Here is a 14,405-nt window from a genome sequence, read left to right on the forward strand (position 1 = left end):
GTGCATGTGTGCATATGGGGATGTCTCTATATCTGCGCGTCGGCGGGCACGTGGGGGTGCATGTGTGTGGGTGCAGGTCAGGGTGTGTATGTGTTTCTGGGTGTACGGGGTGTATGCATGAGGGAAGTGTGTGTGGGGGTGAGTGCTTCGGGGGCACATCTGTGCATGTATATGTGTGTTTGTATTAATGTACATGTGGGTCTGGGGGGGTCTGGGTGCAGGGCTGGGGGTGGTGTGTGTGTGTGCACATGCGTGTGTGCATATGTGCCTGTGGGTATATATACATGTGTGTGGGTGTGAGTGTATTAACATGTGAGTGTGTGTCTGGGTGTGGAGGGTGTGAATACGTGTTCCTGTGTGTACATGTGTCTTTATGTATATGTGTCTGGGGGTGCATCTGTGCATATGTGTGTGTGTGTCTGCATGTGTGGTTGGGAGTGTGTCTGGGTACGGGGGTGTATACATGTTGGGGTGTGTGTATATGTGTGCGTGTATAAAAAAAATCTTTTCACAGATGAGGAAAAATATATCAAAGTTCCTACCTACTTACTCTCTTTAGGAAAGCAGAATTAGGTTTTAATGTTCTTCTTGTATGTTATATTAGCTAGGTATAGTCATTTAACATTTTGTACCCGAGTACAGAAATTCTGATTTTGCTGTCCTGGTGGATGAAACGACACAAATGAAAGTCCTGTGGGGTCAGGAATTCTAGGAATAGTTTATTTTGTTTTCATATGCACTTTGGCGCAGTGAACTGCTGTGCATCTGTTTCAAGCACACAGATCAAAGGGCCATGCAGCCTCCAGGGTAGGCTCTTGAATGCTGTATTTCCCATTCTTCTCCTGTAACGTAAGCGGAAGTATATCCATCATATAACATAAATGCATTATTTCACTATGATGCCTAATATGATAAAGAACACTTGTATCTTGGGTATGTGGTGTCAGAGAAGCTGCAGGGTTTTTCAGTCGGAAGATGGCCTGGGCAGACGATCTGAAAAATCTGCATGGTTTGTAGCTCTCTCCCTGTCCCTGTTTGAGGGATCTTAGGGGAAGAGAGCATTAGGAAATATTTCTAGACAGTTGTTTGTCCTTATATGCTGGATATTCCTCCTGTGTATGATATACTGCAGGTATATGTAGAAACATATCTGATTCCTGATTTTGAATTACATCTGACTATTCCAATGCTTGCTAACATCAGTCTTTTCTAATACTTCTTCAAGATGCCTGCTGCCTGTGATTCAGTGCTTGAAGATATTGAGGATATTGTGTCAGCACAAGATTTGAAACCACATGAGCGACAGTCTGTGAGAAAGAATGTTTTTCCAAAAGTGCGGAAACGCAGTTCACACAAAAATATCCAGACAGATGATGATCCCCCAAGTGACAGGTAAATTCTTCAATCAACCTATTCTTGCTTCTTCTCTCAAATCTCATGTGTGCTATCAACTTCTAAAAATAAGGTGGAACTTCTTATTACCTCATAATGTAAAATCTGAATAGAAGTTAAAAATTGATAAAATAGTGTCTATAAAATATAGTGATGACTGAGTAATAATAAAAAAACGTTACTTATTCTAGACAAACTTTGTGTAGAGATCAGTTATGATTTAAGATACTGATTAATGAAGTAATCAGACTGGAAAAATAGCTCCTGTTACTTTTTAGAGAAAGCTTGTAGTGTAAAGCACTTCTGAAAAACTGTGCGCTTCATCTTTAGTACATAAGTGGAAGCTGAGCTCTTCAAAGTGCAGTCCTGGAGTGCCTTTTTGGAGGTGTGGGATGAGAAATAAAAACAAAATTCTGAGAGTGACGATATTGATGCCTGTTTCGCAATACATATTTGAGCCAATTTTGTCTTTGAAAAGTACATTTTTCTCTCTGGGAAGAGAGGGGATCTGGGGAAGAAATTAAGTCTGTTAGTATTAAAATTGAACCTGAAATTGGAAACTTGAATGTGGTCAGAATAGATGCTTTGTATCGCTTAGAAAGAACCCTGTACCCATTCTAAGACTTAACTGTTTAATCAAGCCCAAATTTAAGAAAGTGTCTGAAATGTTTTTTGGTCGTCTTGGAGAAGGCGGATACTATGCAAGTAGTAAACTTCAGCTTCAGCCTTTTAGCAAAGGTCTGGAGTAATTCAGAATAATCACCACATATAAGAGGTGAAATAAAACAACCCCCCTCTTGGTATCTTTAAAATTGAAAAGCACTTTTCTGTTTAAAAACAAAAAAAGCCCCCAAACTTGTAATAACTGGAAACAATTGGAGAGAGAGTTGCTAAGAAGTTGACAATCCTAATGGAACTGTACTTTTTGTTTGTACATGCTGCAAGTGGTATAGTGAAACTTCTTTTGAAAGCATTGTTTTTCTTCAGTGGAAATAGTATGCAATAACTAGGGAACATGTCTTTCCATTTTTTTTTTTGTTTGTTTGTTTTTGTGACAAACATAACACTCGACTTTCTGCTGCAGTGGAATTGATTAAGTATAGCTGAACTCAGTTATTGATTCTGGTTTCTACTGAGGTTCAGAGATCTAGGTTTTTGTTCCCTATTAATTTCAAGTTGGTATATAAAATTTTCTCTCATTAGAAAAATAAAAAGAAAGTATGTCTGGAATGCACAGAAAAAATCAATTTTGGAGTTTGTGTTGTTTAAAAGAAATTTTATATGTAACAAAAGACTTTATTATAAAGAGGTCTTTGTAGTATTAGTTTCATTGGAAGTGTGATTCCCCATAAAAATGCCCCAAATACATTGGCTATATTTTAGCAGTTTTGCTCCAACAAAAAGCATTGAATGCGTGTCATTTAGGCAATAGGAGACCTAAACACTGCATGTTTACGCACATCTGCTTAACAATCTTTAGTCTTCTGTCAACAGATTCTTATTTCTAGCTAGGGGAAATATCCTTTAAAACAAAAAAAGTGTGGACAGGGCAAAAGAAATTGCCCGATTTGGCATTCTTGTACTGGCATCTTTAGCTCATTGGCACAGTTATTCTGGAAGTTTCAATGGGAGCTTCTTGTAGAATATTTTTCTTGTTGGTTTTTAAACTGTTGCGCTCTCTAGCTCAGCAGTACAAATCTGTTGTGCTGCCTCTGTAGCTGTGAAAGGTTGGAGTGTGAGCTCTCAGACGTTACTGCAGTTGGTGGCTGGCTTTAGTTAAGGATTCAAAAAGGAGACTCATAAGGAGGGAGCTACACTGCATGGGTGCAATAATATCAAAAGGTTTCGATTTAGCTCTAACAGTTTGTTTGCAGATGGCCTGGTTTCATTGCAGTCACTTGGAGGTCGTTTGTTAATGATATAATAATTTTCAGAAAGCTAGAGTTTTAGTAATTTTTTTTTACATAACTACAGTGTACTGAATCTTCTCTTATCCTGCTGCCCTTGTACCTTCCCCTTCTAAAGCTCTTTTCTTACCACTGTACTAAAATCACATAATCACAACTTTCTTCCCTATCTGTTTTGGGGTTATTACTGTTTGTATTGCTTATTATGTATTTGAAGAATTACAATTAATTGGGTCTCTCCAGGGGGCTGAAAGATGAAGCTTGTTTGTCTTTCATTTGCCTTCTTAATTCATTTTACTTAACAGCATTATTCCCGGTGCTCAGAAAATCTGGATTCGTACATGGGGATGTTCTCACAATAATTCGGATGGTGAATATATGGCTGGACAGCTAGCTGCCTATGGATACAAAATTACAGGTAAAAATATAAGCCAAGTCGCGTAATTCAGTTCTGCTGGGTGAATGTTCAGAACTTTCAAGCTTTCATCAATTTTTTTTTAATCTGAAATACATTTTGTTAAATCCCCATTTGATCTCTTTCTCTGCATGTTAGTTTAGTGTAAGTAGAAAATGTTATTCACAAGTTACTTAGTGTTGTGAAATGAGTGTATGGACAAAAACCACGATGCACTTCTGATCTAAGACATCAGGTTGACACCTATGGATAAACTTAATCAGTTCTAGTACGACTTCTTAAATTAAAGTGAATTCTAATGCAGTTCTAAAAGCTAAGTTAAACTTGTGTGTTATTTGGGTCTTTAACATCCTTTGACTACAATTTCAATCATTAGGAAATTCTTGGCTTATTTTTATTTTTACAAACACTAGAGAAAACACATTCCCTCTGGAATCTTGAATGGCAAGTTTTAAAATAAATGTTTGCATGTGTTTCTGTTGTAAAATCCATCTTCAGGAAACTTCTTCCAGGCACTACCATCTATAGTATTAAAAAATTTGCTTGCAGCAAATCATCATGTTGGGGGGGATGATATAGTTGATCAACTTTGGGAATATTACCTGTCTCCCTCTTTGTTTTCTTACTGAGTGGACAGTTTCTCTGTGATATGTAAACAGGGAACTCTTCTTCAGTGACAAAAAGACAACCTCGTTTCTTATCGAATTGTGCTGCTGCTTTGGCAACTTAAGACCCAAGAGGGAAGTACTGTTTCCATCTTCACTGGAGAAGAATGGTATCCTGTCACCATCCTGTATTATGATGCTTCTGATTTGAGGTTGAGGAAGTGAAGTGTTTTCCTGGGACTAAGTAGAATGATAGTTTAGAAGATGAGTGGTTTCAGAACAGTTATGTTCTTCTGGCAGGGCAGCCACCTAATAGACCTCATGTAGAATGCAGTGCTTTTTGTGGGGGTTCTGCTTGTTGAACCTAATTGAAAAGTCTGAAAGAGAGTGAAGGGAAGAGATTTCAATTCCCAGGCGGAATCTAACTGGTGATCTGATTGTGTCAGTGGAACCCAAGTGGGATAGAGAGGGAGTATTTTGTCATTTAATGAGGTGTTTGCTGCTGGAGCGGAGTTGAATTACTCCACTTGAATAACTCCTTTGTTTTTGAAGGGATGGTGAATATGATGGAGGTGGAATGGTATGGGATTGTATCCTGTAGATTCAAAAGAACTGAAAATAGTATTTCTCCTTTTCTGTGAAGAGTTTAAAACACTCCTCTTCCTCCAACCTTCTTCCTACCTCCTCAAAGAAAAAAAGACTTGGGGTTATGCTGGCCACATTATTTCTCCTTAATACAAAAAAGTGTTGAAAGAAAAGCTGTAGAAAGCTGCAAACACAGATTCATGTCATATTTCAACAGGGAATTATTATCTGAGTACTTTTGTATGGCTTATGACTAGTCAAAAATCTAAATGTAAATCTGATTTTATTTATTGATTCAAGGTTTTGTGTTGTGCTTTTAAATTTGCTGCCTGCTTTTAATGAAAGAATGTGAAGTTGTCTTTTCTGACACTCTTTTCACTAGAAATGTTTTATTCTTGAATTTATAATTTTTTTTTCTTGAAGAACTTGTGTCATCCTTCAGCAGCAACATCACATTTTCCTTTTCTTGCAGTTGATCTTTCTGTATTTTTCTAAAAACTATTTCATCTAGAAATGAGATGCTGAATTTTTCGAGCATTGAACTATTTTAGGGGAGCAAGGCAATTCTTTAGTCACTGGTTTAAGTCTGAAGTAGGTATGCTGTCTTTGCAGACAAGTAGAGTGGTAGTCCAGAAATACTTATTTACGGTAGCTATTTCTGTAAGACTACAAATGAGTTACTACTTTGCCTTGTTATGGCTGTCTTAGATTAAGCTTCTTTTTACCTTAAGGTTTAGAGTATTTTATTTCTCCAGTGCATAGCGTACTAGAAGCTACTTGTATTTCTGTATGCGTGTCAGGATTTAAATGCCTGTCCTGCACTGTTAGAATTCTACTGGGAGTAATGCAGGAAAGATGGGGGGGAAGGAACTCCCTGAAATTTTTTCTACTTTCTCTTATTTCAAAATTGTTTACAGCTTTGAAACAGAAATAGATCTATATGTAGGATCTCAGTATGAGAACTAAAAACTTAATAAAAGTTGCAGTAGTTGGGACAGGAATACTTATAGAGTAATTCTGGTAATAGTATATGAAGACTGACTGCTAGTTTCTGGTCATTACTAAACTGATCTCAGATTTAGTCTCTATGTATTTATATATGTGTGTGTGTGTATTATTTTATATATTTATCATATATAATATGTGTAGGACAGTGCTAAAGTGGTAAGCCAAAAATTACTCAGTGTAGTTTTTCCTTTATTAAATTAGGAAGCTCTTTGTTAAGCTGACCTATTTAAGGATCTCTGAAAATTGCGCTTTTGTCCAAAAGAACAAAAAAAATGGCTACAAATTCTGACTGAAGTATATTTTTAAGAATCCTTTTTCTTAATGTTCTTTTTCATCTTCATAGGCTATTTATGAAGCCAGAACTGATTACAAGTGTTGCAAGTATAATAGCTGTATGTGAGAATGTGAGGCAGTGAAGAAAGCAATTGCCTTTCTGCTGAACATAGTGATGCTTCTGGTGACAAATGTGTATGAAACAGTGTCTGCTCCATTACTCTTTGGATTACTGGTAATGTCCCTCAGGGTTTTATTCTAAGACTGATGCTGTTTAATCTCTTTAATATACCTGGGTGACAGGATGTAATGTTCCTTCAGCAAGTTTTCAGATTATGCTAAACTGGAGAAAGTGATTGATAGGCTGGAAACTTAGTGCTGCTATTCTGAGGGACCTCGACAGCCTGGACAGCAGGGCTAACAGACCCCATGATGTTCAACAAAGGTGAATGCAGAATGCTGCATCTGGGATGGAATAACCCTAGGCAGTGATAAAGGGGGGGGCCGGCACACTGGCTGGAAAGCAGTTTTCCAGAAAAAGACTTTCAGGTCCAGGTAAACAAGAAGTTGAACATGAGTCAGCAATGTGCCCTTGCAGCAAAGAAGGCTCTGTTAGCGAGATTTTTTCCAGCAGGTGCAGGGGAGTGATTCCCTTGATTTGGTCCTTGTGAGACCACATCTGGAGTGCTGCATCCAGCACTTCAGCCTGTGTCTGGTTTTGGTTTTCCCAGGAAAGAAAGAGATTTATATACTGAAGTGAGCCCAGTGGAGGACCACCAGGATGATTAGGGAGGTGGAGCACACGATGTATGAGGAGAGACAGAAAGGATTGGGTTTGCTCATCTTTAAGAAGAGAAGCCTAATGGCATATCCTAGTTGTAGACAGCAATACCTAATGGGAGGGTGTAGAGAAAATGGAGTTAATCTCTTTTCAAAGATGTGCAGTGAGACAAGAGACAACGGACTTTTGTTCTTGACGAAGTGGCAGTTAGGATCGCGGCATTTGGTGCATAACATATACCTTGAGCTATCCTTCCTTCAGTAGAGGAGATTCCAATATAGCACATTTCCCAGCATTTCTCTGTTCAGTCCTTTTTTAATGGAGCGTGTTAGTTTTTTGGGTTTTTTTAATAGTTTTCTGGGAAGTTCAGCTAGAATGTCAAGATGAAGGGACTTAGTCTGTTACTGTCTTGTACAGTGAAGAAATTATTCAGTAATAGTAATAATGAATATTGCTTAACATAATCCAAATATGCAAACATTTCTTTAGTATTCCCTTGTTCTTGATAATGTAGTATACAACTCTTTACCTCTAAGAAAGAAAAACATTTTCTTACCTTTGTGTCTTGCTGATGTTTTTTAGTTTGGAAGGTCTTTGATACATAATTTTCATAATAGGCCTTGTATATACATAAGTATGTGTAGCTCATTATAGGCTTTTGATTGAGATCAGCTATGAAATTATTAACCATGGGAGGGAAACAATCGGACTGAGGTGGTTAATCTGGACACCTTTCCCTGTGTGTACTCTTAACAGCTGAATTTTTAAGCAGTCCTTGAAAACAGAACTTGTAGCTGCTTTATGGTAGGTCATGTCTTAGAGGACAAGTCTTGAAATTGAGCTTCCTTATGTTAAACTACAGAAAAGATATGCAAATAAGAAATTCTTGTCTTGTAAGAGTTGATTTCTAAGAGCTGATGCCTCAGTTTACTGATAGAATTTATGTTAGTTTAGTGTAAAAGTGCTAGAAACTTCAGGAAAATATTCAGTAAGGAGCCAGAGATATCATCTGATGTCAGTGTCTTGGAGAGCCATTATTTAAAATAAAAAAGTGCATTTTGATTAGCATATGTTCCCTCTCTGTCCCTGAGCTTTTGAGTTAACAATGTTTGTTGAATAAAGTTGCTGGAATAAAGTTCTGTCTTCTAGGAAATAAAATGCGACCTTTACTTACAGTTTTTGCTCCTTTGTAAGGGAAATGGTCAAGCACTGTCTCTAGTGTCTTCTAATTGCAAGAGTGAAAGAATTAGGAAGAAAAGCAGTATCAAATAGACTTGTATTGCTAACTAGAAGTTGTACTAGCATAAGTTGCCTTATAAGTTGACTTAGTCAAAACTGAACATTGATTTAATGATGTTTTCTGATTATAGAAACAATAAATTTCTATGATTTGTTGCAAAAATCTTGTTCCAGTACTGTTCCTTTCCCCTCTTTGTTGCATGGATTCTGCCCTGTTCTTGATCTGAACTTTGTTCAGGGGATGCAGAAGGTCTTTCATCTTTCATTCGTTTTGAAAATGTTCTTGTTTTACAAGCACCCTGCTGTTGCAGTAGGGAGTGGCTCTATTGACAAGTGAAAACTAAGGGTTTGGCTACAATTTTTTCACAGCAAAACAAAATCACAAACTCTCACAGAGAGAAAGTGCAGTGTAAATCTACCATGTACTGACAGCAATGCTGATTAGTATCAGGAACTGCGTCAGCCTTACAAAAGGCAAAAGGAAACCAGAAGAAGAGCTGAACCTATTTCTATATTTGCTTTTTACAATGTGAGGGTAGGTAGCTGGACAGATTATATGTACCATCCTGTGAGAATACACAGCTCCTTTATGTTAGTCTGAGCTATAAAGAACTATGTAGATGTACCGGATAGTGTCAGCATACGGCAGTATCATGGTACTTGCTCATGTTCAAGAAATAAAGCCGATGGTGTTTTTATGGGTTCTGCAGCTGGTTTTGGTTTCTTGGCAGCATGACCTATATCATATCTATCATGACCTAGAGCATATCTATAGTTTAGATATGCCTGCAGACCTATCCGTGTGCTGCCTGTGAGATAGACCCTGGAGGAAGAAACCTTTGTGGTACAGACAACTAACGCCTGTTGTGAGAAAGGGGAACTGGGAGAGCTGGGAGATTTGCAAGACTTGGAGCCAGATGTTTGTGAAGGAAGGGAATTCGGTAGGTGTGTCACTTCACGGTACTTCTCTGAAAACTGCAACTGAGCGTGTACAAGCAGACATGGAAGAAATTGCCTTCTGAGGCAGGCGGTCTTATCAGCATTTGTTGGCATCAGTAGGTTGCTGGCTTTGTGGAATGGGTTTTTGGCCTAACCTTCTTGAATGCATTTTGATGGGTCAGGCAGTTTGGCATGCTTGTTATCTTGTGATCATTGCTTTTGGCTTGAGGCAGTTCAGCACCAAAGCATTCCCTCCCAGTCACTGAAAAACATACCAATAAAAGAATTACAAATATTGGAACAATTATGAAGAGGAGGCAACAGCTAGTATTAATATACATTCAGAAAAACTAAGAGTAGCTGCTTATCCAAACTACATTGTTTTTTTCCAAATAGAAATATAATTAAATATTAGCATGGAACTTCTTGCTTCTGGGATTCCAGAAGCAAAAAGGGGTGGATTTGTTTGGTTGCTAATTCAGTGGGCTTGGCTTTGATTTAACAAGTAGAAACTAGGTTATTATAGCTCCTTAGCTCTACTTGCACAATTTCAGACTGATCTTTGTTCAGGCATCCTTTTTCCTATCTTGCACAATTTGTCTGAAAGTTTGTTGGATGGAAAGGCAGTCTGTCTATTTTCCATGCATTCCTTCCTGTGCCTCTTAAGTGCCTTGAAGAATTCACTCCACTACTGTGATTAAGCTACTTGTTGGCAGGACTCGTATCAGTGACACTTGCCAATTTCTTCTGAAGTTTAATATTTACAGTTCATCTTATATGCCTTACAGCTCTGAAATTCACTGTGTAGAGAATTTCTGTATGTCCCAAAAGCAAGTCTGAAATAATATTTAGAAATACTGTTAAATAAAAAAGTGTCTGATTTTTTTTCCTGCTTGTTAATTTTTGAATTAGTTGTCAGTTTTGTTTACTAGTTCATATAGCTGGGCTGTCCTTAAGAATAGCCCTCCATCTGCTGCAACACCGAACTTGAGTGGAAGAAAGAAGGAAAAAGACAAGGAAGAGCAAATTTTCTCACCTGCCTAAGAACTTATGTTGAAAAGAAGAGAGATGTAAAAGGAAGTAGAGAGTCACATCTGTGAAATGGCAAATGAGATGCTACTAACTAGTATAGAATTTAGCATTCAGAAGCATTGCCTAATGTCCATTGTGTTGTGTGAACCATACTTTCTTGGACTTTGGCTGTTCTCCTACAGATATGGTAAACATGCTACAGTATCTATTTTATTCATTTTGAGTGGAAAATGGCTAAGACTATACACACATTGATCCATGATTCATGGAATGGAATTCAGAACCTGGTGCTTTGTTTTAATTTTAAGTGTTGTTTTAAAAGTACTTTCTTACTGCACAGCAAGTTTTTTTAAATCTTTTTAGATTTTGATTTTTTTCCATTGTCCTAAGGTAGAGATATGTAATCCCTTCTTGAAGAGGATGCTGTATTCTGTTCTTTTGTTAATTTAAAATAAGCTCTCTGTGGCCTGTATACTCATTCATGAAGTTGCATTTTGACTGTGGCTTCTGCTGGTTCCTGGTGTACGCATCCAGTTGTTCAGAATCAGCAGGTGGTCTTTGCATTTTTCTCTCTCCACCCTGCTGATAACAGTTCTCTGTTGCTTCACAAGAATTACGTAAAAAAAAAAACCCTGTAGCAACTGCTGTGGAGTTTTGGTGTTGTGTGAGACATCCTCACCATGAGGCATTTCTAGTATTCTTTTCTTAAGCTGAGAGAGAAATCTTTGTTAGCTGCTCATTAAGTGCTTGATATGTAGCTTTATCATTCAGAGAATTCAGGTTTAGTCTTTGATTTTAGATTCATATTTTTCTCAGATGATTGCAGTTGCAGTCCCGATTTGGAAAAAATGTGTAATTTTTCCCCCCCAAAGTTGCAAAGAGTCTGAATAACCCCAATTACATTCTTGGAGATGAGAACCACTTCTATCATCTTTGACAACACTGCAGTTATGAAACTGTCGCTCTCTGTGAACCAGCTAAGCAGTGGAGAAAAGCTGAGCTAAGATGTAAATCCTGTATTGTTTCATCTCTCTGCTGTAGAATTCTCCCACTGTCTGTAATTTGTAGAGTCATAGTCCTGCATGACTTTGCATTGCTTACACACCTGTCTCACCACTTCTGTAAAAGATACCTTTTGCAGATTCGAACTGACTGAAAATGTGGAGTTTAAAGCTTTTGATTTTTGATGCTGAAAGAGGTAGTAAAATAACTTATTTTGGTATCTGCATTGTTGAAGTAAGATAACATTCTCTTCCAGTTTCAGCAATATGATCTCCTGCTTTCAGAAGTTCTAAGCTGCTGCTTCTTGTCACAGGTTTACTTTGTGTTTTGGTTCTTTGCGCTTGGGCCTGAAAATCCTGCTGTCATGTGCAGTTGCTCTGTGAATACCTGGGCTGCTCTTTTTTTGGGGTGTGTGGGGGGAGTGGTGGGGGAAGAGGTCCTGTTTTCATTTCTCAGTTCTTTCATTGCTGCTGAAATAATTGTTAGAGTTGGATAAATCAAGCACCCTCTTTCAAGGAGAAGAATGAACTCTGGTCATGTGTTCAGAATCTGAAATTTTCATAGTGAGATGGTGAGGAGATTGAGGAGAGATGATGGAATGGAACATAGAGAAGAGAAATAAAAGATGATGGTCATGGGATGGGACAGAGGGATTGCAGAAATGTAGGCATTCAGGATTCTACCGTTCCTTGGGAGGAATGCAGGTATTCCTCAGTGCAGTGGAAAGTGTTCTGTAAGGCAGTGGGTGGGATGGTGGGTCTGGAGTTGTTAAAGTGCTTTTTTGCAGTGTGAAATATCTTTTGTTAATGCAGCATCATACTGTGATTCTGTTCTGCAGCAGAGTATGTTCCCTGAGTCTCTATAAGCTAATGTATAATTGTTTTGGCAGCTGTGTATTATCGATCCTGTATTCCCTGTAAAACTTCCTAGAATGTGTGTGGCTAGAGTTCTGTTACTGATCATCTCTGACATCAACCGCAGCGCAAGATATATGATCTCTTTGCAGTGAGTTTTTCTTACTCCAGCCTCCTCACCATCAGCTTCTTATTCCCATTAAGCAAGTTTGTAGCTTTGAGGATGTTGTCCCTGTTATAGGATAGAACTCCTCCTCTGGTTCTCAAGCTGGGAAATTTTTCTGTTTGTGGGGGAAGTAGAAATAACTGGACTTTTTTCCTCATAACAGCTTCCTGTATCACTGCCCTTGGAGCTCAATCACTGGATAAGCGTATGCTGTTTTCTTTATCCCACTCAAAATTAAAATGGTGTGCCTGTTTTACACTCCATTGAAATTGAACTGATTTCTTTTTTTACTTTAGTGTTTGTTTCTTTCGCAGTCACAAAGAGCTGGAATCTGAAAGTTGGGAGCAGGCCTGAGAGCCTAAAATACTTATGTGCACAGTGTGACTAATGACAGTATTGTCAGTGCTTGACATATTGACAGTGCTTATATAGGTAAATTTTAGCATGCATACATGTTTAGGGTTAATTCTCTTAGTGGCAAAGCAATTGCCTGCAGACTCTAATCGTTGTGCAATAGGATTTAGTTCTAGCAGTGCTGAACTTCTTATAATACGGAAGAATGAATTTGAAAAGGATTAAACCATGAAAAGTAAATTTCAACTTCTGGTAACTTGAATCCTTGTAACTGGAAAGTGTCCTTGTTGTACTTGGGTAAGCAATCGGTAAATGAAACATAAGTAGCACTGATTAAGTGAGTTCAGTATAGTTGTACAGGTGATGTAGAGCTTGGTAGAGCGTTCTACTCATGTTAGTTTCACGTATCTCATGGTTCTCCATATGTAAGTTTTAATTTATAAAAGACAAAAAAAAAAGCTAGTGTGAGAAGAGGCCAAATTTTTATAACTTGAAGATGTTCTTAATATTCTCAGAGGTGGGAGCAAGATCATATTTTGATAATAGTATTTGTAGGAGCACCTGAAAAAGTTTTGCTTTTTTTATTATAGGTGACTCAGGAATAATGGAGGAGAGTTAATGTTTACTGTAGGTTCTTGCTATAGTTGGGTTACAGTTTAATTTGCTAGTGAAGATGAAGTTTTAGCTGCAAGTTCCTTATTTTTAAGAAATTGCTGATTAGTGCAAAGCTCTCTAAATTTACTGTGATCAGATAATGCTGGGCAACTGTTGAATGAAGATGCCTTCAGTATATTTTGGGATCACGTTCCCTGATAATTACAGTGCTAGACTCTGGGTGTGAGTTGCTGTTGCTTTCCATTACTTTGTGGAGGCAAGGTAGCCTATTGAGGTAGTTTCTGGCTTGTTGCTGGTAAGAATTCCAAACGGAGCACAACTTATCTTTGGGGGATATTGTTCTGCTGAATAATATGCTTGACAGAACAGTGTTTGTTAGGTTCTGATTAAGATAAGAGAGGTAAAGAATAAAGTGAAAATCAGGAAAGCTTTTTTTTTTTTTTTTTTTGAACTGGACTCTATCTCCAAATATGGACCATGAACCTATATTGTGCTTTTTCTGCCAGGCCTAAGACTGTATTAATAGACAAGACAGCTCTGTGATTATGGACACTGGAGGATAACAAGACTGACTGGAAAAAGTAAAAATTGACTAATTAGATCTGAGAGACAAACTGTTTTTTTTTTTGTTTTTTGTTTTGTTCCTCACTGGTAGGAGCAAATAAAGTACTTCTTTTTTCTTTTTCTTTTCCTCTCCCTGCCAAACAGAGGTGAATATAATTTCTGTTCCCCTAGTGGTTTTTCATGGCCAACTGCGGATATGTTTATGTGATCCTGGATAATTTCTGATGCTCCCAGGTCTACAAAAAGGGTATAGTCACTGAGCAAAACAGCAAAAAGGCATGTAGATGTTTTTTTTTCTCTCTCAAAATCCCATCCTTGAAGAGCATTTTCTGTTATCTTAGACAGATTCTCTTTTGCTCTTCATGTATACTTTTTCCCATTTCTTATCACAGAATGGTTGAGGTTGGAAGGGACCTCTGGAGATCAGCTAGTCCAACCCCCCTGCTCAAGCAGGGTCATCCTGAGCATGTTGCCCAGGACTGTGTCCAGATGGCTTTTGAATATCTCCAAGGAAGGAGACTCCACAACCTCTCTGGGCAACCTGTGCCAGTGCTCTGTCACCCTCATAGTAAAAAAATAAATAAATCAAAAATAAATAAAAAAGGTTTTTCCTCATGTTCAGACAGACCTTCCTGTGTTTCAGTTTGGGCCTGTTGCCTCGCGTCCTGTCACCA

At 38.0% G+C, this 14,405-nt stretch overlaps 1 protein-coding gene across 5 annotated transcripts in view; it reads left to right on the forward strand.

Moving 5' to 3' along the window:
* Window positions 1–14,405, forward strand: part of CDKAL1 (CDK5 regulatory subunit associated protein 1 like 1) — a 447,236-nt gene that overhangs the window by 9,973 nt on the left and 422,858 nt on the right. For all 5 annotated transcript variants that reach the window (XM_067290903.1, XM_067290904.1, XM_067290905.1 and 2 more), the window contains exons 3-4: window positions 1,226–1,392; window positions 3,605–3,717. In XM_067290903.1, coding sequence (XP_067147004.1) covers window positions 1,226–1,392; window positions 3,605–3,717 — 280 coding nt within the window. The remainder of the gene's footprint in view (window positions 1–1,225; window positions 1,393–3,604; window positions 3,718–14,405) is intronic.

This window comes from Apteryx mantelli, chromosome 2, assembly GCF_036417845.1.
Source record: "Apteryx mantelli isolate bAptMan1 chromosome 2, bAptMan1.hap1, whole genome shotgun sequence".
NCBI classification, from domain to species: Eukaryota; Metazoa; Chordata; class Aves; order Apterygiformes; family Apterygidae; genus Apteryx; species Apteryx mantelli.